This window comes from Malurus melanocephalus, unplaced genomic scaffold (assembly GCF_030028575.1).
Source record: "Malurus melanocephalus ecotype Western Australia unplaced genomic scaffold, MMel_1.1 scaffold_8, whole genome shotgun sequence".
Lineage (NCBI taxonomy): Eukaryota > Metazoa > Chordata > Aves > Passeriformes > Maluridae > Malurus > Malurus melanocephalus.
In genome coordinates, this window is record NW_026623240.1 from 21,432 (window position 1) to 48,945 (window position 27,514).

At 38.0% G+C, this 27,514-nt stretch overlaps 1 protein-coding gene across 1 annotated transcript; it reads right to left on the reverse strand.

Annotated features, from left to right (window-relative positions):
* Positions 1-1,726: 1,726 nt before the first annotated feature.
* PALMD (palmdelphin) lies at positions 1,727-27,514 on the reverse strand. Its single transcript, XM_057373298.1, has 8 exons — positions 27,193-27,514; positions 21,927-22,007; positions 16,277-16,407; positions 9,717-9,831; positions 8,811-8,844; positions 8,604-8,714; positions 6,786-7,883; positions 1,727-2,665 (listed from the first exon to the last, which is right to left on the reverse strand). Exons 1-8 carry the CDS (start codon positions 27,235-27,237, stop codon positions 2,622-2,624), a joined length of 1,659 nt encoding a protein of 552 aa, XP_057229281.1. The 5' UTR covers positions 27,238-27,514; the 3' UTR covers positions 1,727-2,621.

A 27,514-nucleotide genomic window follows, 5' to 3' on the forward strand; every position in this document is an offset into this window, starting at 1 on the left:
TGTATTTTCTTCTTTTCTTGAGTGATACAATATTGAATAGAAGAAAATATGTGTTGCTTTGCTTCTTAAAAGAATCCCGCTGAAATGAAGAAAACTTCCTCACCAGAAAAGATCAAGAAGGTTTCAGTCTTCTCTTTAATTTCAAACTTCCTACATGAAGTTGAAGTTGGCATATTTGTTGGGCTTGTAGACAGGCAAACACTTCCAGTCAAGTAGAAATTTGTGATCAGTGTCACAAGTAGTTTACTGTTTTGATTAAGTTGTTAGATGAAGCCTCCAAATACTGTCATATGTTGTTGTCTTGGCTAAAAACGTTCTTTGCTGTATTTTAAACAAAAAAATTGATTGGTGCACTTTACTCAAATGTAATGGAGTTTACAGCTACTTTGTTGTACTTGAAGTAGTTTTTAGCTACTTGACATTTCAGACTGCAGAATGAACCAGAGGAAGGTGTATTTAGTTTCTCCTTCTTTCACTGAGTGCTACATTGTTTTCTGTTTTGTCAAAAATCACAAGATGGGGAGACTTGCAGTTCAGTGAGATAATGGCCATGTTTGTCCTTTAACCAGGGAATGCTAAGGAGAGATTGATTGCCTGCTTTGTGTTCCATCACAATTTGTAACACTACGTGGCGCCCTTGTTCAAATAACAGCGCTTGTATTTTGCTTGCTTTCTATAAGACCTCAGTGAAGGTTGAGGCAYGTAAAGGTTGTCGGAAATAGGAAGTGTTCCTAAATGAACTATATTGTTTAAGTTTGCTARTACAGGTTGTTGGAGAAGGCAGAGGATGAGTCCCCATAGCCATATGATTCTGTTACAAAAGCTGCTTATGACTACTTCATATCACTCACCTACTGTCACTTTTTGATGTATCCTTCCTTAAGAGTTGAGGGTGAAGCCTTCTACTCCCACAAACAGCAAACAGCAGAAGAAGCATAAGGAAAAAACGTACTATGAAACAACAACAAATAACAGGATAGACATAGAGGAAGTGTACTATAATAAARTTTATTTGTTCTTATCGACTCTTCCATTCTCCAGGTAACCATTTCTGACAAGTCTTAAAATTTGAGATTATTACCCACAGGAGGCACCAAATGTTTAGAGGCTAAAGTCAATTACTACCATCGTGCCTCTGTATGAGGTAGTAACTTCAGTTTCCTGCTTTGAAAAGGAGACCAGYGAAAAAGTTAGCGGGTGTTTTTTTTCTGCTGGTGCGTAATTTGAGTCAGCTATACCAGAGTAACACAACCTGAGCTTTATCTGTTTAGTGTTTCAAACAAGGCTGMGACCTAGCAAATCAAAGCTATTGCACTAATTTGAATGTAAGGGTGTAGTGTGCTATGAGGCACTTTTTCCCAAGAACTATGTAGTGGAAAATCTGACTTGGATGTGATGTTTCTAGGTGTGACTGTAGCTGCTTTTTGAGCCCTTACCTCCTCCATYATGTGGAAAGAATTAACCTGTTCCGTGGTGGGAGCCTTGAAATTTGCTGGGGAACKCCCAGGAGTGGCTGCACCTGTAACAGACCTTTGTTTGCACTTGCAATACAAGCCATTGGCAACTCAGTATTTCTGGTGGGAGGCTGGCTGGATTTTAGCTTCTCAGTCAGCTGAAACCTGAATGGTAAACGCTATGGTTCTTGTTGGTGTTTTTTGTGTTGTTTGTTTGTTTTGTGGGTTATTTGTTTTGAGGGGGGGGGTGGTTTTTTTGTTTTTTTGTTTTTTTTTTTTGGGTTTTTTTTTTTTTTTTTTTTTTTTTTTTTTTTTTTTTTTTTTTTTTGATGGACAGGTACTGCCTGTCTGGCAACCAGTTTCTTGGAAAAACAGGGCTTTCTTAGCAAGCTTGGAGGTGAAACCATAGTCAGGAGGTCAGGCTGTTCATAGTATTATGCATGGGATTGATCTGTGAGGTTGTGGGTGGGCAGCATGTTTGTGGGATGGTGAAGAGAGCAGGGTGTGAGGATGGCTACACTGTCATAGGTAACATAGAGGGGTGAATGGACTGTGGAGGTCGAGAAGGTGGCTAAACATTTAAATATGCTAACTTAATTATTTTTGGTTTGTTTTGCTATCACTTAYAAGGAATGCTTTACATTTTGTCCAAGGTAGTGTAACTGAAAAGCACTTTTTATATTTACATTTCTTCCTGCTCCTCTCTCACATTTTTCTTTGTTTTAACCAATGCTTTTACAAAAAGAATGCTGTAACAGCAATTTCAGTCAAAATCAGATAGATTGGCACTCTTTAATGGGAAACAATGTCTAATGAAGTTCCATGGAGATGGATATTTATCTGCTCTGTGTATCTAGCAACAGCATATTTCTGATAGAAAGAACAGGTATGCACATGTCTTCATACTTSTATATACACTGCATTTATGGCCTTAGGTAACGGCAGCTTTCCACTACTATTAACAAAATCCAGGATATGATTTGTGTGTATGTGGCAGTTGGTCAAATCTGAGTCTGTTAAAGTCCATTGGAATATGCAGGGGGCAAAATAGCCCATGAAACAGAGGAGCAAAACAAGCATTATGATCCATAAAARGTATGTGGAAGAAAGTCTTCTTAGCTTTATCTGCTTTGAGTGGTAAATTTTACTTCCATGTCATTACAGCTGTTAAAGCACCTTTTTCCCCAGCTTTGCCATTCTCATCCTCAGAGCTGCAAAAATAAACAAACAAAGCCATTGCATTTTAAGTATGTCTTTCTATTCCTGAAGCAAAATATCCTTATTTAGAAAAATGAAGAATACACATACCTCCAGTGGTTAATCCAGCAGAATAAGCATTGTTTAAGTGTTATAGAAAGAAATCAGTAGAAGGTGTTAGTTCTGGTAATTTTGCAATAAAGTGAGTATATTAAAAAACTAATCCATTATCACTATTTAAAAATTAGCACAGCTGTCTTCTGTTTTGTCTGTTACCTTACTAACACAWTAYRCAGAGTTTGTTTTGCCCTTGACTGSATGCTGACAGATTAAAAAGATGCATGAATAATTAAACAAACTTTTTTGTTTAAACTAAACTCCTCTGTGGGAGTCGTAACTGTTTGGAAACCTTTTCCTTTTCTGTGAAGCTCAGAGAAAACTTTCCTCTYTTCCCGGTGTTGTGAGTCAGAGTGGGAGTTAGTCATGTTCCTGCTTTCATCGGATGCAGTAACAGTATCTGTATAAACATTAGTAGGGCTATTGTCTGTAGCTGAGTATAATGTGGGTAAGTTTGAAAGTGACAGTGCAAGGCAAATGATTTAAGGTTAAGGTTATTTTAAGAACAGCAATATAATGCTGTTGTTTGATATGTAAAGGCCTCCCCCCAGCACACTGTTGTTCTGAGAATGCAGTGGGAATAATCTCCAGTACTCTGACCTGTTAGTTTGAAGAGCCACCCAAAATAGCACATCTCATTCCTTCATCCTGCATATGTTCTACTGAGACACGAGGGGTCAAAGCAGCTGTTTACTTGATTTATACGTGTCAGCAAGTGTCTGACTCCAGTTATGTTTTGAATGCTGAAGTTGTTGCAAATCATAGAGCATCTGAATGTAACTTTATATTGTAGAGTCACTGATGTTAACCTTAGCTCTTACAAAGACACTGTGTACTTTTTACAGRCTGAAGAATTCTGAAGGATTCAAGTCCTGGACATGGTTTGAGAACAGTCAGTTTGATGCTTCACTTGTAGCTCATAGTCTGTTTTTGTCTTGCTCTATACATTACAGAAACAGATGGTGTACATGAGTCTTCATTAAAAATGATTTTTTGTATTTTACTTTCTTCAACACAAATAGGGCTGTCTCCACTGTGTTATTTGAAGGTTGCAAAGCTGCCAGTGTTAAGGAAAAAAAAAAAAWAGCTYATCTAGACTCRCTAGCTGCCAAAAGCCTTGGACCTTCATGTCCCATGAGAGCCTGTTCCACACTGTCAGTAGGTTTTGCTGCTTATTCAGCTTTAGTTTTGCATTTCCTTATTCATTTCACTATGTCTAGCCTTTGTTCCCTCCCAAGGACTTATTTCTCTAATGAGTATTGCATCTTCAAAACATTTGCACTTGAATAAATTTGCCTGAAATTTGGAGTAGAATATAAGTTCTAATAATGCAAATACTAGTGTACTTATTATAGCCTCGTCATTCTTTCCTCTGTATGATTTTTTTGAAGGCATGTACWCTGAGATATTGGTGGGGAAAGGAAAATTGCTGCTACATCAAAAGAGGCATGCCCTATATCTTTGTAAATTTGTGGGCATGAAAGCTCCTAATTTAATCTGATATTTCTCTGTATAAATTGGCACATGGAACAATGCCTTTGTCTCCTGTCCTTGACCATGACTAACTATTTCAGAAACCTTCTGAAGGTTGATTTCTTTCCTGAAGAAGGATTGTTACCTAAGGGGCCATCATCCTGGTCTGTCCTGTGTTTCTTAGCTTTCCATTGTCTTTCAGAGAGTCTTCAGTCCTTATTTAATGTTTAAATGCTCCAAGTGCCTCCCAAAGCTTTGAGAGAGGATTAGTTTTTCATTTTTCCTGTTTGTTGTTTTAGTAATGGATGATGAGTTACCAAAAATAACTGACTCCCTTCTTTTCCCTAGCAGTGTTTAGGGTGAACCTGCTAGGCCAGCCATCAATGACTGGTTTGAAAACAATATATTTCTCTAAGAAATAGCTCTGTGTAATACATTGTTTTAGATCTAGACTGAGAGGCTTTCCTGGCTTTGTTTCCCTTTTAGAAGTCTCAGTAGGATTATAGTTCTGCTTGGGAAAAATTGAGTCACTTCCTGGCTTTTTTTCCACTGATCAAAAATGTCCCAGGGAGTGGCAATAAATAAATGGAAGGCTAAAGAAGAATATGGCTTAGTTCCAAATCCTACTAGGCATTAAGATACTCAGAGGCAGTGSTGACTGGATGCATTTTTGAGGCAGTTGCCAAACTGCTTGTAATTTATTTGGGATCCATTTTTCACAATTGGCCGTTTAAGTAAATAGATGAGGCCAAATACAGATTTACAGGACAAATTCTCAAATACTTTTCCTAGATTTACACTTATTCCCCTTTGCTGAAACTCAGTATTAATTTTCCATTGACCTCAAATGAYAGAGAACCCATATTGGTTTGGGAAGTGTCTGAGTGGAAGGGAAAAATCTAGAAATTTCAGATGTTTCTCCTGGGAGACAAAAATCAGCTGGGATTGTTACAGCTAGAGGTAGTCAGCTAACATCTCATGACCTGTATAGGGCCCACCTGAATAATACTGCCAGCTCATAGTTACTGTTTGGAAAACTCTTTTCTGGGATACATTCAKGAATACCCACTCACCAGGCTGTAGGATGAATGACCTGTTGCAGTARAAACCTGCTGGTGGGTGGGTGAGTGTCCCTTCTCCATTATCTTATACTGATGTGATGGGGGAATTAAGGTACTATCCCCAAAATATWATGGGCTGGAGTGGTTTCTGGGGGGATTTATGGTTCCTGTACTATCTACTTCTGCTTTCAGTTGTTGGCATAAGAGCTACTGGCTACTGTCCTCCTTAGTACTGGAGGACACAGGCAAGTGCACAGATGGCAGGATGGGTGCTTGAGAAAAGCAGAGGTCCTCTCAAGTGATAGAAAATTGTAGTGGCCTTATTGACCAGAAAGGCTGGGCAGTGCTGCTGGAATATTTCTGGCTATTGTGTGTATGAATTCATGATGTTGACACTCCTAAAAGCTGAAAGAATTGCTTGCTGAACAGCTCTTCCCAATCAATGCCTACTGATGTAAAAATGCTTGAAAGTTCTTACATGATCYAATGATCATCCTCTTTCCTAGCTTTATGTCTAGTGTAACGGATTCCTGGGCTATCAGTACAGATTTAGGCAGGCCCCAAACTTACACTGCAAATTGTCTGGAGGGAGAGAATGTGGGATCAGGACCCCTGATCTTCCTGTAATTCAACCACAGWGTGCTTTCCTTGAAGTGGAATGTGACTACTGTGGGAAATCTGCTGCTCTGTAAGTATACTTAAATGCAGTTTAATTGTATGCATTAAAGTGCAACATAATCATAAAGTTTTCTATCTTTCTGGAAGATTTTGCTATTGCATTCTGTTATAAAACTTTTTAGTAAGAAATAGATACTGTGTGTATTAATAGAATATAAAAAGTATACAAAATAACTCTGGAATATTGGACTAAACCTGTGTAGTGATGAAAACTGTTTCATTATCTTTCAGAAGCTATAAAACTAACTTGGGTTAATGAAAAAACATTAAAACTTGCATAAACACTATCAAGACAATGTTGGCAATGTTAATTCCTTAAAATTGCAAAATAAAACTAGTTATTAAGCAGTCTTTCTGATTTAAGGAGTAATTTGGATGATCTAGGAAGTAGTTGGAATGCAGACAGGCACAAAACATGCCAGTTAGGGAGGAGGAAGTGTTAAGTAGCAATGCTGTTAGTTACCTGCAAGAAGTGAAAACTAATTCTGCTAATTGTGGTAGCATTAATGGAACTTGAAGGAGAACCAAATTTAATCTTTGAAGGTTACAGGAACRGCTTTTCTGGGATAGTTTATTTTCCAAATTTTGATATGGTAACTAGTGCATTGCTAAAGACAAAACAATTCAACAGATTCAAAATGTAGATTGGTATTTGTTAACAAACAAGAGCAAAGAAATTATTATTGATAGCAGATTAGTCTGTGAAACCATCAAAACAATATAAGAAGTGACACAGTCTGCAGCAGATGAGTATCAGTTTGCTACATGAGCAGACAGCAGTGACATGATTTTCCTTTTCTGTTACCTGTGAGTGAGGGATCTTCTGTACCATCTCCAGACACCTGGCTCTGAAGATGAGCATGCTGTGTTGGTGAGCTTAAGCATTCCTCTTGTTCTTGCCGGGAGATGGAATTTTTGTGGGGTACCTTGTTCAGGCTCGCACCCAGACTGCTCACRGGGCTTGTCTGTGGGACTTCTGTGGTTTTCCTGTTAGGTGGCTGATAAACCTGACTGTAATGGCCTATGGGATGATATGCTGGTTTCTCTGATTTGCTGTCATCTTCTTCATCATCATCATCAATGACAACTAGTTCTGCACGGATAACTCCATCATATTGGGACARCTTTTGGTTTGCCTCTGCATCATCATCATCAATGCGCTGATAACCCATGAAAACCATTGTCACTGGCTCAGATTCATCCACGTAACAAGGTACAGCCTGGACAATGTTGTATCGAACATCTTCCTCATCCTGAAGTGCAGGGTATGTTTCATTAGTATGGGAGGGATTTGAAAACCTTGTCTCATTATGTTTTTCTCTTGTATTCTGGTAAGGTTTTAATTCCTCATGTGCAGCTTTTATTTCTTCATTATGAATCATCCTGTTCTCAGGATTAGAGTGCATTTTCCTCTCTGAATGRGAAATTACTGGAGAGGGAGACTTTGGTTGCGTTACCTTTGAAAGATCAAACCCATTCTCTTTATKTTGCTGCATAAAGGGCTCTGGTTTGGAGAACTCTGTCTGATGATTGYTAAATCCATTCATCTCTCTTTTGTCAGTGCCTTCTGCTTTTGGTCCAGGGACTACTATGTCTTTCTGAGGAGTAACTGGCCTGCAGAATTTGTTTGCAAACACAGGTTCATGGTACTCTGTGGGAGACTGAGAATTTTTTTCAGTTGCCTGCCTTAGCAGGTCTTCGACTTCAACAGGAGCAAGTTCATCCATCCCATTTTGTGTTGTGCTGCCATTCGAGSACACTGCAAAGACTGACTTTCTGCCATCATCATAGACTTTAATTCCTGTCTCTTTGAACTCCTTGGAGGGAAGAGGTATTGTTGATAACACTGTGTTTTCTCCTGTCTTCATGTCTTTTTCAACCTTAATTTCCATGGCAAACAAAGCTGTTGAAAGAAACAAGTTAAACAAGCTTAAATTGGTAATGCAGTAGCTGCRAGAAATACAGGAGTTCTGACAGTGATAGAGAATGACTGTCAGAATTAATTGTTAAATATGTGAAATTAACACACACACAACTAATACATTAGATTCTCATTTTGAAAACCTCTTTTTAAACTGTGGTAAAAAAGAATTTTCATTTAGATGTAATTCTGTGAGGAAAAATCAGCTGTTGAGGAGACAGTTTTTATTACATGTTGGACTGAGAAATCGAGATTTAACCTTGGCCCCTGGTATTATGCTGGGCAATAGCAGCACAGTGAAAGAGCTCAATGTGCTGCAATGCTGGAGAGTCTTGGGTACTCTGAAGGGTTAGAGAGCTTTGTAGTGGTTTGGAAATAAGCAGACTACTGCTGGCTGCCCAACAGCTGTAAGTGCAGATAGAAAATGTGGAATGATATGAAGGGAGTCTGTAACTAGTTATGACAGGCAGAGGAATGAAGTGTTGGAAAGAAGTGTCAATGGTGAAAAGAGTTATTCTCAGTGGCACATACCTTACACCACTGTCTCACCTCTCAGTTTTGATGACCTGACTTATAACACAGTTTAAATGAGAATAAGTGTCTCATCTATAATGTCTATTCTTTGTTTAAAGTATATTAGATTCAATAAATGGGAAGCTTTTGTACATATTGACACCTTCTGGAGTTACTAATAAGCAGTACCTTTTCTTTTTTCTTCATYATCTGTGTCAGCATGTGCTGTGCTTCTCAGTGCAGAAGGTTTGAAATACTTGGGAAGGTCAGGTATGCTGGCATATATGTAGTCTGCTGCCTCTGAGTAAAGAAGATCCACAGATTCACAAAGCATTAGTATGTTTTAACTTGCTTCTACATGAACCTTTTTGAAAATATTCTTTTGACTAAACGTACCTTTTTCAAATCCTGCTTTTTCAGTCTTCACAGACTAGGTGGGAAAGAGAACCATTAACAATAAATGCGATAGTTACTTTTAAGATGTTAACTAGACAGTGCTTTGGTTTCCCTGATAGTTTTAACCTTTGGTGTGCACAGCTTCATACAGAGAAAGGGCAAAAGTGAAACGTGCTCAGTTGGAGCATGGCAAGTGAGAAAGTGATATTTCTGTGGTCCTTTTTGCCAATATGTCACACAGGGAAGGACAAAAATATTATGAAGCATTAAACAGTRACCTAGCCTCCCTCTGTGGCCCAACCTGGTTGGCTTCAAAGATTTTTTTAAAGGTTTTGCTTTGGCTTTCCAGTTTCACTTATCTCCCTGTGTATCTTTAGGGAATGTGTGTGGGTATGTGAGAACAACTGGAGATCTGAAGTTTGGTTTCATTGCTGTGTTTTTTGAGGTGGTTTAAGATTATTTTAAAATATTAAAATGACCTTTTGACMAAGACTTTTGGCTGATAACATTAAGATGTGTTTCATCATAACCTCTGTCAGGATCTTGGGGGAGAGCATGATGCAGTTTAGCAGAGCACATCACCCGAAGGAATATGAATACCCCAGCCTCTGTACCCGATCTGTACCTGTTGTGTCTGTCTGCAAAGTTGCTGGTTGGTGGCAGTGGCAGTGCTGTGTTGTGGGGATGTGCTATAGATGAGTAAAGACAGGAATCATCCACCCACCCCCATAAATAAGCAAAGGGAGACATAAAATCACTTAATGTAACATCTTGACCCCTCTTGTTTTTGAACTGCTGTCACTTCAGACAAAASCTCATGAGCACTCATGGGATCCAGCTAGTTCCCCTTTTCCTGGATATGATGATAAGTAATAAATTCTGTTCCTGGAAWAATATAGCACTAACCTTTATTATGTCTTCTGTTGTTTTCTCAACAGACTTCAACTTCTTTAAAATTGCTTCTTCCTTTGCTGAGACTTCCATTTCTTGTCTTTCCAGAGCCTCAATTTCCTTCTCCAGTCTGTAACCACAGTTACATTTGATTTAATACCGGGCAGAGAACACTGGGGAGTTGATACACTGGGAGTATGGACATTAGTAGGGCTGGTTCTACTTACCTTGACAAACTTTGGTCTTATATGAGATTGGTTTATAATTTCACACACATTGGGAAATAAGCATGAAATAGTATTTTCATTTAAAAAGAAAAAAACAAAACAAAAACCAACAACAAACAAAGCCTTCTGTTTGTAAACATGARCTATTGTGTCAGTTAAGTCTTGGCTGATGTGCTATCTATTTTCCTTTAAAAATATCTATTGTTATAWAAAAGGAGTATTGAAGCTCTTCAGTCACAATTTCTTTTGAGCTACTGACACTTGCTGTAGGTTTGTAGGTTACAGTTCCCTTCCCTGCCTTTCTTGTTATGTGTTAAGTCTGTGTTGCATAGTTTCTTGCATGTTAAAATGTTTAAAGTATCTTTTTTCCTGATTAGAGTTTTTATTTTCTTAGCATAAGACAAACACTTCTAGACAGAGAAGTCCAGGATAAAAAAATGAAAGTCTGTATGAGAGAGGGAGGAAGCTATGCCTGGTTGTCCTGGGTTAGAGCACACCTCTAAGGTAAAGTATCTCAGTCAAATTCTTTTGTCTGTTGAGTAAGGCAGTGACTTAAGCACGTGTCCTGTGTCCTATTTTTTTATTCTTTCTAGTCAAGACTGTTTCTTTCTGTTTAAGTGCTTATTTGTTGGGTTTTACATAGAATTTGCATTATTAGCTGAGCAGTTGGAAAGTCACCTTTCCACAAAGATCCAGAATCCARCCCCAGATTTCACTCTGAAGTGGGAATTGAACTGAATGCCATATGCTGTAGGATAGTGCTGTATAACTACAGTGTCCTGGTTCTTTTTAAAAGAACTGTTCAACTTAAAGGAAAAAAAAAAAACATTTAGCAAGCTTCCATGTCTGAGTGACATACACCTTCCATTGTTTTTGAATCCMTGCTGGAAATCAATGACTGTAGGCCTGAGGCAGCTGTGACTGCGGAGAGCAGTCAGAATARTTATAACTAGATGATCTCAGACAAAGTTAAAAAACAGGGTTGTAGAGCTGTTGGCCTTTAACCCTGAGGGAAAAAATTGGCGTATTGTGACTTCTTGACTTTGTGCTAGGATTCACAATATCATACCAAAGTTAACATGAATGACTAAAGTCTGTCATCCCTTAAAACAACCAGAGTAGAAAAGCTGAATGTGGGTTGACATAAGCATTAGATAAGCATTATTTATTTCCTTCTATGTGTCTGAGGAATCTGAATTAACATTATGCCTTTTGCCCTATTAAAATTCAGATATGTAGWGGTACACTAACAGGCCTCTGCATGGACTTTCATCTGTTAGTGACAACATCCTGTTTGATATTCAAAGGTATCATGGACCTCAGACTTGAGATGGGAAAAAAATGCTTTGAGGATGAAATTAAAAGCTGCTAACACTTTGAACCTGAGCTCTGCAAGATGGCCTTAGAACCCTGATCAAAAGTGTTGATTATAGTATTAAAATTAATAAAATTTGCAAGGGGGATGAATGTTTTTGGACAGCTATAAAAGGAAGTAATGACTATGTGCCACATTTTTGCATTTGTTATAGAATAGTCTTTGTTTAATGCATTGAGATGTCTTTTTAAATGAGACTTGATTGATATATTACCATAATGTRAAAATTATTAAAATCCCACAGAAGCATAAAGAACTGAAAAATCATTAACTTATACTGTGGGCTTATTTCAGTCTTGGCTTTAAAYACTCCTAGACACACAGGTGAAAAAAAGAGGAAAAATCTTTGAGATATTAAAAAAAGAGAGGTGGGGAAAATGAGAAAACACAACTCCAAATAAATCAAAGATTATGAACACCATATATTTACCTGGGTGATCAAGAAATGAATTAAAGTTATAGATGCTCTTACACCCATACCAGCACCCATTTTATATGGTAATTAAGAGAACTTGTTCAATTCTCAGTGGATTTAGAGAGAAATTCTCATACCCATGTAATGAGAATTGCATCTAGACTCTAAATATCTCTTTTACACTTACACTCACAAAAATAGATTTTATGGTTCATTTTTAGGGTGTGTTGTGAGTATGCACACTGGAATTTTTGGAAAAGAAACTTCTAAGAGGTGCAATTTGTATRGTTCAAAGAAACTGAAGCCCTTATAACATCATGCAGTTGAAAAGTTAGGCCAGGATCTTTCTGGTGTGTTTGAATGTTTAGAAACTTCTAAATCAATGACRTGTTTAAGGAGTTATATCACAGTTTGTCTTGAAAGGGTCTAGCAACTATTCTAGCAATTATAAGAAACTCTCTTTTGACAGTAGTGCATTTTTTCAGAGAGAAATGGAAGTATGCCATAGCTACTGTGCTAAATCAATCCTTTGAATATTTGTCTTTTTCTTTTCGAGTAGCACTTGTTATTTGAGAGGGGAAAATTAGTACTATAAAGGTGTGGATGAGAGAAGAAACATTAGAAATCAAAGCACTAAATGGAAGCTTTCTTTGCCAACGTTGCAGCTGAATTAAGAAAATCTGTGGAGTTTGYCTGGCTACTCCTGGCCACCAGATGATCTGCTGGAGCTGGCATCACTGCCACCCCAGSAAAAGAAAAGGCTTAAGAATGAAAAGCAGACGGGAAGAGAGCACACTGCCATGCTGAAGAATTCCAGACTGAGGAGGAAGGGCAGTTTAGCCAGTCCTCACATGTTCTGAGGTGAGTCAAATGCTTTAGCATCTGGAGTATAGCCTGAGTCCACCTTCACGCATCACATTGCAAGCAGTTGCATAAACCTTAGTTGTTTTGCATTTTTAAATATGTTGTTTAGCAACTAATTCCACCAAGAATGAGTGTTATTAGCTGAAGATTAAATGAGAGAATGGGACTCCTATTTCTTCATTCAGCTTGTACCCTGACCAAGGACGTGTTCACTCGGCCCACTGAAGCTTCTAACACGTAAAGAGGGTAAACAGGACAGATAATGTAAGTGAAATCTTTTTGTCTGTAACCAAAGCATTCAGCCATTTGTCTACAACGTGCTTCAGGCTGCTTGTTMTTCACTGTTTTGTCATTGATACAAAGAGTGGAACTCTCCCTTTTCTAAAAAAATGCTCAAATCGAAATTAATTAGCAGACATACATTAGCTCAATTTGATACCCAGGTAAAGAATGTTTCAAAGCAGAGGTCACATTTAGGAGGGTGATAGGAAGGCCCATGCCACTACAGTGAATAATCTGCCTACAATTGCAATTGTCCTCTCAGCAGAAAGAAACAAAGACTGGTCTAAGGGTATTCAAAAAGTCTTTTAAGTGACTCATATTTTTTTAACTGAAGACAAAACACACACAGCACAGTCAACAGAGTGAACTGAATATGTCTGAATSAAGTGAATTTTAATAGTCAGATGCTCAGAAGAAGAAATTCTACTGAGGCTCTGAATTTGTTATTTCTATGTGTGACCTGCCTATGCAATCAGTTTAGCAATGTTTGATTTACAGGGCAGGTCAAAGGTCAAGCAAGATCTTGTTAGCTTTGGTGATATCCATGGCAGAGCAAAAGCACTGTGCAACTACTGTATGGTGCATATTTTGTATTTACTAGTGGACTTTATTCCTAGGCTTCTGTATCACCACTGGCTGGTTTGAAACTGGCCTAGGCATGTATAAACAAGATGTAATGCTATTTAGAAGGTGATGTGGATGTTTTTCTAGATGCCCTTGCTCAACAGCTATTGGGGAATGGTAGGAAATACAGTTTATAGCAAAAAACTGTACATGTGAATAAACCTGCCTAAATTCTTAACACAGAGGGAAATTCCCACATGACTTTGGGTRTGTTCTTCTGCCTCCACTCTCCATCTCTAAAATTAAATGTCTTTGAGTCCTCTGTTTATAGTGAAGATGGAAGATGCCAAATACTTCAAGGTTTTTTGATTGTTTATTCATGAGAGTAAATAGATCAGTAATGTGCAGTCTGCCCACTCACAGCATCTTCACATCTAGGCCTTGCAATGAGCAAAAAATAGAAACTGGCTGAAATGTTACTCTAGGATCCATGTTTTGGATTTTGGAAAGCAGCTGGGGACAAATGATGGGTTTGACATTTAAATTTCTCCTTCCCTAAAGAAAAAATATATTTAGAAATCTTTCTTTAAGTGCCTGCACTTATCTTTTAAAATATAAACTTTAAAATTTATAACCCCTTGTCAAGTTTTGGATCTGTAGATCTCAAGCAGAGGAAATATTCCTTTGATGTTAATTTTTCCTACATGAATTCAAGGCTTTTTTTCTGGTTTGAAACCCCAGCTGAATTACTATTTCACTGTTTGTAATAGTGATAAATTCTTATCATCCTAAAAAAAAAGTTTGTATGGCTGCATTCAGAAAAGTAAAGCTCACTGTGTGTTCAGTTTTGGTATCTGAGGAACTAAAAATTAAGGCCACTGAGCTGATGACAAGTTCAGGCCAATAGCTTTTTAAAAAAAAAAAAACAACAAAAAGACTCTACAACTGTAGTTATAAACCCAGGTTTCTGCAAGAGGTCAAGATGACATATATGAACAATGCACCCTAATTGCTGACATCCATGAACTAGTACTGGAGGAAGGTTTTTGTCCTAATCCTGAATTCCAGGTATTTCCAGGCACAGGCCAGGAGGACCCACTGCCAGCATTGCTGTGAGATAGCTCAATTACAGTGGCTCAGGTGCAGAGAATCTTAGAGGTGTGTTATGAAGTGACAGACTAGATTTAGATACAGTTCCTACTCGTACATTGTTTTTAAGGCCATCACTATGTCAGGAGTTCAGTAACTTTCCTTTTTTGTGGCATAGGCATTCTTAGACCTCCTTTACAGTAGCTTTGCTTGTTACCTGGGTGTCATCTAATGAATTGGCAACAGATAGGCCACRTCAGGAGAATAAAAATATCCTGTCACCAACACAGCCACATATCAAATCCAGACCTTGACATGGTTTTAAAAAAACCCTATTGTTTTCAAAATTTCCCATTACTAATTTCTAAATGCATGGAGGTATCTGTTAAATTTCTAAATGAAGGAGGTATCTGCTAAATTTTCAGGCTTTGCTCATGGTCAACAGGACTGAGAATCTAATCTCTCCTCTCACTACGTAGAGATGGGCTGAATTTCTAGTGGTCTGATGGGGAAATACTTGCTCAGTGCAAGTTCCTTGCTGCTCCTTAGCCCGTTCTATCCCTGGATGGTGTTCTTTCCTGGCARTCACATTGTCCTGTAGACCCCTCTTGCATGCCTTCAGAATGGCAGCCTCCTGGGATGTTTACCCTGTCTACCTCCTATCTCTGCAGCAAGGAATTCTACAGAGGTGTGTGAAAAGCTGTTCTGTTGAGAAAAGTGCTTTTGAGGAAGAAGTCAGCATAATTATAGGACAAACTAGCACAAGGCTGCTCTCTGTCAGCCAAGAGAATTATTATCTGTGTCAGAGAAGGAGTAAGGCGGGAAGAGGATGGAAGATCACCACAGAAAGTAATCTTAGTGACAGCTTTGCCAAAAGAGTGTGTGTGGGAGGACAGTGGAAGAAAAGCATAGGGGAAAATGGTATTGAATTGAAATAGAGGAAGAGGCTTTGGAAAAGGATGATGAAACTTTCCAGAATCTAAAGGAATAGGAACATTTCATCTTTTCTGTAGGTGCTAAGGGGCAATACCAGTCAGTATGCTTGGACCCAGGGAAGGAGCTGATAGTGTACACAGACCTGTGGTATTTGGGAAGGGCTAACTGAAGCTGATAAGCACCTGCATTCATGTCCATAGCAAATAAAAGAGTCATTCATGAGACAGTTTCTGCAGTTTAATATTAGCATTGTGTAGTAGGGAGGCACTAGTTAATGAGATTTCATGAGAACATCTCTCATGAAAGGTAGAAAAAACCTTTTACTGCAGCAGATTTCTGGGAATAAACTGAATAAAAAACAGCACAGAGAAGTGAAGATAAGTATTACTAATAGGTCTGGGGAGCCTGTACTGAAGCACTGTTAAGGTGAAAGCYAGGTATTAAAGCCTGTGCCAGGACCTAGTGAAACTAAAGAATTTTCAAAATCTACTGTTATTTTTAAGTTCTGATTCACCAATTGCTATCTCAGAGCAAGCCCCATATGTTGTGGCTTGCACCTACTGAATACATCATGGAAAGRTTATCTGGAATTAGAGAAACAAATATAATTATTGTGCAGTTTGATAGAATTTACAGTATGGAAAACTGCATTGTGTATTTTCTAATTCTAAACTACTAGAAAACACTACAAAGATTGTTTGTTTTGTTTAAACACTCTACATGTGTTTAGCACTTCTTGACATTTTTATCTTTTACAAAATGCAGTAGGACTTTTAAGAAGAGACCATTTTAACCCAGTCACAAGGGCAGGGTACTTCCCTACCTGAAAATGTCTTGTTCCAGCTCGTGAGTCCGTTGTTGGTCCTCCTGGTTCTGCCTTTGCATTTCTTCTTCTTCTTTTGGAGTCATAGAACTAAAGCCATCCAAGAGCCATTTCTCTCGCAAGGCTTTTTTCTGGTGGGGAAAAATAGACAAGTAAATGGATGCTAAAAGTTAGAGTATTCAGCCATTTACTTATTTGTCTTGKTGCCACAGATGTGATCCACAGCATTGTGATCTATCCACCATAAAGCAACCTGACCACAGTAAGTCCCACTGGAAGAGAAACACTGGAAGAGAAACAATTTTGCATTTTGAGATTGGCTTAAAATCAAAATCTTTAGGGACAATGTCCCACTTTATTAGTTCATCCAACAAAAATGCAAAGCATGTCAGCTGCTATCCATAAGAGATTAATATTGGTAAGTGGATCCAGTGGTTTGTGTGCCTTCAATAAAGCGAACCACTTGTACAACCAGAAAACAGAATCCTGTGAAAGGCTGCTGTCAGAAGCACAATAGTTTTGTTTCAATAGCCCTGACTTCTGGGGTCTTGGCATTGCATAGGTTCTGGAAGGCGGTATAAAAGATGAAAATTTTCTGTAAATAAAATTGTATAGAAGTAAGAGATCTGTAGGGAGTTAGGGATGCAGTGCTACCCCTAGAATTTACAAGGATCTTGGGTAATTATGATAGTGAACTCACATTTCTTCTAGGGAAGATGTGTGGGATGAGAGTGGGGATAGAAAGGTAGAGTATGGGCAGCTGGTGACTGGTTAGTGYTTCAGCAGCCCTGTTATGTATTTAGAACTGCTGTAGTAGGGGCAATCCAGAGCTTAGGTATTTAGGTCCTGACCTGGTTAGTGCCTGTGGAGTTCTTTCTGTGCAGTGGTGACTTATAAGTGGGTGTATTGCATGAGCACAGGTAAGTGTATCTCTCTCAGCTGTGTTTCCAAATTCTGAAAATACAGTTATATGTGCTGATTGCTTCCTACAACTGTTTTACGCTATGAAAGGTGGTACCTGAAAGTCATCAGAGCTCTCAAAAATACTGCTGATGTAAAAAAAAATACTCATGGAGATGAGTTCATATTTGCAGGCTAAAACTTGTAAACCATGTCAACTTTCTTGCACTCTTTTTACTCCTTTCAGTCTAACCCAGGGGTAGAAATCCAGTTGCTGCCTTGGAGAAGGAGTTGGAACTCTAGAAATACTCTTTCAACAGGCGAAAAAAGAGCACACATATGAACTCTTTAATTAACCATGAATRTTCCAGTTATAATTTAGATTCCTTGAGCTGTGTAATTTCCATGTTAAGTTTTTGGGTTTTTTTTTCCCTCTTTATAGTTTGGTTAATTGCAGGATGTGGATGCAGGATTAAATTGAATTTTGACTACTGCTGCTTGAGGCAGAGTGTGCCCAGCACTGGTGAGATGGCTGCATTAACCTCAGTGCTGCTTGCAGGAGCTGTTGGAATCCCTGCCTGCATCCTGTGTTGAGTTACTTAAACTCTTGCTTCCTACACCTTTCTATTTATTGTGTACTTTACATGAGGTTATTACTAAGGCCCAGCTGGCAGAGGAATATATATGTAGAGCCTGATTGCAGTTAAAAGCAATTTTCCACTTGGTGTATAATGCCATAGAAGGTGTGTCTAAAATAGCCTTGTTGAGAAGTCTGTGTACTCCATGGTGTTTTTATTTTTTGCTTGTGGGATGTAAGAGCAATGTTTACAGTTGCCTTAGCCCTGCAGGACAGTATTCTGTCTCATTCAACACTTCAAAGATGTTTCCAACATCCTGGAAATCTTGGTAAACACAGGTTGCTCAAAACTGATGTCCTGTAGAATCACTTGGCAGCACTTAATGGCAGTCGTGTTTTAGGCTCTAATGAAATAACTGCAGATTTTTATAAGATATTTTTACCCAATCTGGTAGATGCAGGTAGCATGGTGTTGGCACAACCCTTACTGACCACAAAATACTGTGTTCTCAAACTGCAGGGAACATAGTTATTAATTCCCTTTCTGTCAACTGTTTAGATTTTAATAAGTAGGGCTCCTAGAAAAGTGAGGTTTTCATCCTGATTAGAATGGTGTTAGTCTAGCATGATATCTCCAAAAATAAATCTGTAATTCCTTGTGAGATTTACAGCAGGGCTGGCACTCAGACCTCAGAAACYGATACCATCTATTGAAACCAACAAAAGCTTCTGTGTATGTATAGGGTTAGGYTCAAGAAAACAAACTCCCTAAATACGAGCGTAAAACAATAGTGTTATTTTTGCATTTTTCTAGWGCAGTTTGCTGCTGCTCTCAACTAAATGCCATGTAATCTTTTTCATTTAATTAGCCATTTTTGAAAGAAAGACGCATTGTGTGGTTTGGAAACAGCCTTTGAATAAAAGATGGTTTCAACTCTGTTCCATCCAGGCAGCGACACAAGCCAGTGCAGGAGCAGCTGCTTTGAGCCTGACAGGTTTTTTTCTGCTGTGTAGTCTTTCCTTCCGTGAAAAAGCATCTCTAGCTCAGAACTAGGTTGTGCATGTGTTACAGGACTGACATGAAAGCACTTTCCTTTTGGATTAGGCTCCATTTATTAAGGGAAAGTGATAATCATACACTGTGATGTGTTAAAATCCCAGGAATGGCCAGAGTGCTGGAAAGTAATTGCTTTGTTTTTGTGGTTCATGGTCACATCAAAAGTACTGTGACAATATTCTGCAGATTCTGTGAATAGTTTACACTGTGTCCTCCAGTATAACTCCACTGTAATCCTTAACAAGGCTGGACTAGCACTGAAAGATTCATCCTTCACTGGAAAGCAGGGGTGTTGTGAGTTTTTGGCTCTTGGTCTCCCAGGGTTAGAACAGATTACCTTACAACATTTTGGGGAAGGCATAAATAATTTTAACAAAAATATGTGGTTCAACATGGTTAACTATTGGAAGCAGGAGGTGTGTAATCAGCACACACAAGGTAGCACTAATGGAGTTCAGGCCCATCAGAAGCCTGAAACWTAATGAGCTAAACTACAAAAGCTCTTGGAAAGTACATGCAAATCAGTGCTGACTGCACTTTTCAAACAACTCTGTCTGGTCCTTTCCCTTGTTGCCTCAGTGAGAAGGAATCCAGGTACAAGGACGGATTAGCTGTTGGTGCATCTAGAAATACTTGATGAAGTTTCCCCTGTACTCTCACTGGCAGCCTCCCAATACCCCTTGCAGTTCTGTGAAGCCTTGTCCACACAGGTCTATTTACTTGGATGCCCTCCACTTCACGTGRTAGAAGTGCACATGTAGGGAAGAAATGTTCCTTCTCCAGTTCCACCAGATAAGTAAGATCTGTTAGGATGCCTCATCTGTGTCTTTCTAGTAAGACATTTGCTTGGGGGACAGCAAACAAAGYCATTGGGAAGCCAGAGCAGGGATTCCTGTTTAAAAAATGTGAGTTTAAAAAAAAAACAACCCCCAACAAACAGAAAACACACAAAAAAAATCTCCCATCAAAAAACTCCTGCAAACCAAACCAACAGCCTTTTAATAAACCTGTTGCTAAGGGTTATAAATAGAAAGGACAAAATGAGGAACAGGATAGTGATATCCATTGAACAAGAACATCTCTATGGCAGTGAGATTTACTAACCTGCAATAGTTTCCTAGGGGCCAGGTGTGAGTTAATACATCATGGAGCTTTGGATTTCACCATGCACAACTGGTACGTGCATAAATGAGTGAAACCAGCCTGAATCGCTAGGGAAATAATCCCTCAATGAAATTTACTGAAGTGTTTAAATGTTTGAGAAGTTTTAATCTGTTTTAAAGCAGTTTATGAGCTGGATCCTTTTGCTGTTTGACTCTATTGAAATACCGGGCTTAGTCTGAAACGTGAATGTTCATTAAAGGACAAAGCTTTTAGGGCATCAAGCAAAAGATGTTCATGTACTAATATTGTATTTCATATTAGGTGTCTGTCTTATTCTTGAGTTGGAAAAAGTAGTCTTCATTTTGTGTGCTCTAAATAAGTAATGATACATACATATTTTATACAGCACACATGTGCATGTAAGCAAATATTTAAATGTGTGTTTGATCCTTCTTTTCCAAGTGAATCATTTCCTCAACAGATCCTTTTCTTCATATATGCAATAGGACTGGTTTCATTTAGAAGCTTTTCTSTGTGATATCTGTATGATCTTTCATAGAATAGGCAAGGAAATCACATCCTCTATTCCATTCCGAAGGAAAACCATTCCAGTAGTATTTTTCCAAGAGTGTTTTTGCCTCTCAAAAAACTCCATAAAATTTCTTCAGAATARGTGCAAGGTTGGTTTTTGTTTTCTTAACTTTTGAAGCTCCATTGTACCTATTAACTTCAGCTACAAACATACTAAGCCTGTAAGGAAACTGCCCTAGGGCTCTGTCTGCACACAGCAGTGGTGAGGATTAGCTGGTTGTCTAGAACAGATCAGTTGATCCGTCTGTAAAGAAGGGCAAAAGAGTCATCTGGATTTATAGACATGGAAACTTGAAATATAACTTCCGCTACTTAATGTAGCCATGCATGATGATAGAGGAATAGAGTCACATATTTGCTACTCWAAGGTTACAGGATGTGGAAAAGATATTCCTCTCCCTTTTAGCCAAGATGTTACACAWATGGTCAAGCCTGTCCTTGGAGTAACTACCTTCCAATAAAACCTGAGCCCGGCGCTGTGTTGGCTTGCCTGGCCCACTGAACYAGTTTATCATAGCTTCTCATTTTTTTTGGCTTGACACAAAAGAAAAGGGTGGATGAAACTCAGGATCTGGTGTCTGTTCTAAGAGGAGTCTTTTAAATATGCTTCTCTCACATTTGCTCGAGGAGATGCGCCATGCTCCTGATGTTACATTCAATATATCTTTCTTGAAACTGTTTATCTGCTCACATAATGAAAAGAGTATGTAAAATACCACGCCTTGCATATTTTTGAAGCATAGATTTTGTCTCATCTCTCTAAACGACATGTGTTGCCAAATTGCAATAAACATTTTGAGAATAATGATGTTGGGTAGAAATCTCTGCAATTTCAGTTATCTACAGAGGTGGATCTTTAGGTTTCTTAATATTTTTGGACTTTGTAATCCTGAGTTTGCTAGTCCATATTTGAGAACAATATTTGTAACAATTATACTTTWAAAAAAATATACAAAGAAACAGCATTATTTTACTAAAGAATAATTAAACAAGCTGACAAAAGCCTATAGCCAAATAAAAATAGGCTGGTTGTTTTTTTTCTAGAAAAAGAAGTGTGATTAGACCTCATGATTGTGCTGCACCCTGTATGAAGTGAGGTTGCTGTTGTGGGATTAGGGAGTGAACACACCCAGTCTGAAATGTGAGGCTTAATTTTCATCTGTGAGTTTTTCCTGGTTATGATCTCATTTTATGCTGTGAAAGTGATCAAGTAACATTAGCTCCACAGTGTAATTTTTTTCAAAGAGTGATGCTTATTAAARTCAAATGGAGTCCTGGCAAGACTCCAAAAAGCTGTGAAAATTTGACAGTAAAAGCATGACTTAAATTCATGAAGATTTGCATTCCAAAATCCCAAACCTTTATTCATGCTGTATGACTTGAGGCTATCTTTAGTTACATAAATCTGATACTTTACTTACCTTTAAATGTTGGTGTTTCATTTTCTCCTCTTCTACTTTTAGACGTTTCTGTGTAATTTCTTCTTGCAGTTTTCTTTTGTCCTACACATTAAGARCAGTAAAAATTTGTTTAGAGAAATTACTTGTTAATGAAATTATTATATAAGTGTTGTTGAGTAGGGTGAAATCAATCCATGCAAATAAAATCCTATTTTAAAGTTTATGTGGTGCTTAGGCAGTGCATAATTTTTTGCAGCAACAATTTGGTCCTACATAGGTATGCTCTCCACTGCTCTTTCTCCAAAGTGCATTTAAAYGTGTTAATGACCACAAAGGAGGGATGATGCAAAATAAAAATTTAGCCTTTGGAAGGGTAGGGGTTGAAAACAGGAAGGAAGTGTATTTGAGTGGAATTGTACATGCAGAGTGAGACTAAAAATGGGTCCTGACCAAAATCCTTAAGGCAACCCACACATGGTTTAGGAGAGGAAAGTCTGCATGGCCTACACTGAGCAGCTGTGATACATCACTAAATGAAATGGGCTGTCGGTGAATCCAGCATTGAGTTTATGTATCCTGTGGCTAATAGCTGAAATAAACAGGAATAAACAAAGACAGGAATTTATTTCATTAGATAATGGTAAAGATGAGAAAGAGAAATACAATATACTTCATATATGTTGTTGCTACTTCTCAATTAAAAAAAAATGCCTGTGCACTTGTTTTCAGCCTGCTGATCTTTAGAAGGAAAAACCTCAAGTATTGCTGGTCTATCATAGTGCCACCTTTATCCTTTTGATTACAAATTAGAGGAAAATGTAAATGGGTGAACAATATCTGAATACTGGCMGCACTTGAGCCTCTCCTGTTTTTGGACAACACTGTCACGTGGAATAACCTTGTGGCTCCTCAGTGTGAGGCCAAAYGCTGTTTTAGTACCTTGTGTCCTCAGCAGCCAGTGGGAAAGAAATCATGCCAAAGGAAAGTAACTTTAATAAGGTGTATTAATAGGCTATTCTCTTGGTCAGCCTTAATGCTACGAAATTCTGTTATAGGGCATGGCATATTTTGTACTTGTTTCTTGATACATTTTAGGGAAGTAGATGGAGTCTCCTATYGTCCTGTTTGCAGAAGTGTTTGCTGACTGGAGGTTAATTCCTCTTTCCTTTCAATTRGAACAGCTTGGTTGTGTTTAAAAAGTGATAGATTTTTTTTTWAAAGAGTCTGTTTTCAGATAAATGTGGTTTAGGAAGGAGTTAACTTCTTCACAGAGGAAGAGCCTTGCTCTTTCAGCCCACCTGAGGAACCAGCTGTGGGTAAGGACTGTAAAAAGTYAGTAAGGAAGTGCTGGACATCAGAYTGGGAGTTGTTCTCCACCTTTTCCCTAGGATCTGAGATTTGGAAACAGGAAGAATGGGGTGTGCTTGGCTGAATCACTTCACTGTTACTGGAAATTAGAAATTAGCAGTGGGATCACAGGCTCTAAGGACTGCTGAAGGATAGGAAGAGGAAGAAACCYCCTAGATTTATGGACTGAGGGCAGGATACAGGCTGGCCAGGCACTACTGATACTATGCTGGGRTTTCGTGGGTGAACATCAGGGTATCACTGATCTCTTGCAGTCTGCAAAGTATAGTAGTTATCTATAAACACTTTATAATTTTTCCTTGATGATGTTAATTTKCTTTTTTAATATTCCAAACAGAATAGGTGGGCCTCTTGCCTCAAAGATGCAATTTTCATTTCACCATGCTATTTTCACCTCTGCAGTGGTTTTGTGTTTTGCCAATGATCTTTAAAAAATTAACAAAGTTACTGATTCAGGATCATTACAGTATGTAATTTTTCTGCCGTTGTCCCTTGTCAGACTTTATCCAAGAGCTTCTGTGCTTGATTTTTCTTGGCCAGTCCTGATTTTGAAGATATAATATCTGGTCTCTGTTCTTCACACTTTTTCTTACTTTGGAAATTTTCCTGATCTCATTGTATAAATGGCCTTTAAACTACCCATCATTAGATGAGCAGTGTTACAAGAGCTTGTGTTTACAGATTATTACAAGTCTTAAGGAAACATTTTTTTTTGTCTTTACTAAAGTTCTGGAAAAGATTCTTAGCCAGAGAGCAAGCTTTTATCTGGTTTATACTATTAAAAATATTCTAAGTCAATTTGAATATTCTTTTTGTAATAGTGGAGATGTAATAAGAATTTAGGCAGGCTGAAATGAGTATTTGTACATAAACTACTATGCAGAAGGAAATCTGAGTATAAATGTATAAATTAGTGCATTTTAGACTGTGTAATAAGGAATCTATTCAGTAAAAAAAAATTTGCCTTTCTTTTTTTAAAGGGCAATGTTTGTTTTATATCCAATGCTTTTTCTCTGAAAGTTTTCTACTTTTATCCCTTGGTGTTTTAGCATGTTTTAATTTCACTGGTTGRTATTAAATATTCATTATACAATTATCCAGATTAAATAGGTTGAAATAGATTGTCTTTTATATATCTAGTCTATATATTTTATAGATATAGTCTAGTCTAATTCCAGGAGTTAGGAAGTATCAGGAATCTTTTTGAACCTTGTGTGCCAAAAAAACTTTGAAAACCTGTTTCTGCTTTCTGCAGTGTATTCTGCTATGCTTTGTCTGCACGTCATGTTTTGCTTTATGAAGCTTTGACTGTACATCTGATAGAATAAATGTTTATTCCTGGATAGCTACGGAACCCATGCTTCCACCAAACCTCRTGCTCTGCCCCTGCAGATAATCATGTTGCTGGCAGAAGTCCCTRAATCCTCTCTTACTATGCTCTTTTTAATGAGAGCAGGATTTGMTTTTTATGAAAGAGCATCTTCAGCCATTTCTTTCTGTTGTGAATCAATGAAAAGTAGCACTTGAGCCTTGGTGTTAATTTTCACTCCTACATGTGGGASTCTCTGCTGACTTTTGTGCATAGAAATGGACTGTGTTCTAAACTAGATCTGTCTGAAAGAAAGAGAATTGTACCAGCGGAGGGGTGTCTTGTGAAGTATCTTGTTAGTTTGTGTCAGTGTTCTATAGTGGTGCCAAAGGCAGTGGTCTTGGTCCCTGAGCAAATCCGGCAAATGCCACACAGTGTTAAATTCCATGGAGCAACTAATGTTTTACCTAATGCATTTTTCTTTTCATATAATTTCCCAGARATYAAAACACATTTAGCATCAAAAATATTAAAGCTTTCCTATTTTAAGGTATGAAAATCTTGCTAAAAAATGGAGGCTTTTGACTTTTTTTACTTTTTATATTCTATATACACCAGCAGCAGGTGTTAGCTACATACTAAAACAAAAAGTTTCCTTTTCAGAGCCGTGAGAGCACGAAAGTATTTCATAACAATCACATCATGACCAACAACAATAATCATGCTTTCCTTATTTGTTTGCTACCTGGAGAAGATTTGAAAAAGAGTTTGAAAGCTCCCACTGGCTCTGTGGGAGCCTTTTGCTGTCAAGGAGCCAGGCATTTGCCAACAGAAACCAATAAGATTTAGTGCAGGTGCTGTTGTTTACTGCTCTGAGTACCCCTTGCTGTCCTGTGTTAGATCCTTTGCAGTGAACATCTGGTAGGTAGCACTTGAAATTCCCAGGTRAGTTCCTTGAGACAACCCTTCCCAGAGCCACTGAGTATCTTGCTATTGTAACTGCAGAGTGTTGTTTTTCTAGGCAGCTCATACTGCACACGGTTAAGGCTGATAACTTCACCTTATTCAGGCTATTTTATTTCTGCTGTCAGAACACTGTGTTTCAATTAAAAGCTCTTAATTGATGAAAGTAGAGAGCAAATAGCTCCTTTACACAGCAAGTGCAATSATGAAGCCACAGCCAGAACCCAACGATGATTTCTGATTTCTTCTAATGGAAGATACTGGAAGCTGCCCCTGTTTCTTAAAAAAAATACTTCTTAGTATTCATCTGGAAGCAAAGGTGCAGCTGGAGGACTCCAACCTGAGTGTATTCATAGGAATCCTCATCAGAAAAGCCTGYTGCCCCATTCCCTCTCCTTGTTCCCTATTCCCTCTCCTAGATYCCAGGGAGTGTCAAACATTGCGAGGCCTGGGCTCCTCTGGAGTACCGATGACATTTGTTATCTTTTGAGCCCATACATGAGACACAAAGTCCAGGTTATGACCCTGGTTCAAACAACATTGCAGTTAAACAAATACACTCTAAACCCTCTAAAACATTTCAAATTACCTGATTGTGTCAGGTCTCAAGTAAATACCATAAATGGTATTGTTGCCTTTTATCAAGCGTCACAATTAAAGCTCAACTAAATTAGAGCCCAACTTATTACATTCCTGTAGATTTCCAGTTATGCCTCCTCAAATTTATTTTGATTCCAATTATGTAGTTTTTAACTCTSCCTAACATTCATTCTGGCAGTAGTGTTTGTTTCACTGCTAATCTGTCATATTAAGGGTGTGCTAAATACTTTTGTTTTCATTATTTGTTTTTAACTAATGCCTGAGAGAGTGAGTGATCCTTTTGGAGGTTTCCTTTTCATCTCAGAGGGCCAAATTTTGTTTCAGTTTACATCTTTTGTAACTGAATAAGTTTYAGTGGAGATCAAAGCAGAGAACAATTTGGATTCAGCCATTTTTTATTACATCAAGTTGTATTACTTTAAAAATAGTTCAGTTGTTCCTTTTACACACTATTAATAATCACTTGGATTTCCTTTTAGAAGAGAAACTGATAATGTTTTTTAACATCTTTGGCATAAACTTCACTGAGTCCTTCCTCTGAAAACTGACAGGTAGGAATTTGCCTAATCCAAGYTTGTCCTTTTTAACTTTTCAGACAGCACTACTTATGACAGATCATAAATAATTGAGAAATTGTATTTAATTCCACAATAAAAGCTAAAAATCTTTAATCTCACATTGTGAAAYGTGAAAATTGATTTGTTCTGGAGTTCTCTAGCTGTCTTTTGACCTTCAGGCAAACATTCAGTATGATAACAGYAATGTGTATTTTAGACTGTGCAGTAGTGATTTGCACACATACTTTCACTACTTTGAATTTAAAGTGCAATGCAACCCCTAATAAAGTCAGTACAGTAAACTTAGCTGTCTTAAAACAATAGCTTATAAACCAGAATTATAGTAACGTTTTCAACCAGACATAAAGCCTTTTCTTTTTCTGTCCTGGGATAAATCATTATTCAGCAAACACACAGCAGCTCATTAGCAATATCACTTCTAAGCCCTTTTTTTTTTTTTTTTTAAATAGCGAATTATAACCGTACTTACTGTTATGGCCTGGAATCTTTCTTTCAGCAATTCGGCTTCCTCCATTCTACAAATCAAAAACAGACAGGTAGTAAAGCAAACAGAATGAGACCATAAGCAGAAAGCCTCCTGGTGGGCTACAAAAAAAAAAAAAAAAGCTGAAGTGATTTGATCCAATTCCAGAGCAGAAAGAAGGCAGAATTTTTGACTTGTCAGAAGAGTCCCTGAACAGATGAGCAGATCAGTCCAGACAGACACATGTAATGAGGGTGTGGAGGAGAGGCAGACAAGGAGAGTGCTGGCATGAGTTGACTGACAAGTTGGAACAGTGGAACACAAGCTC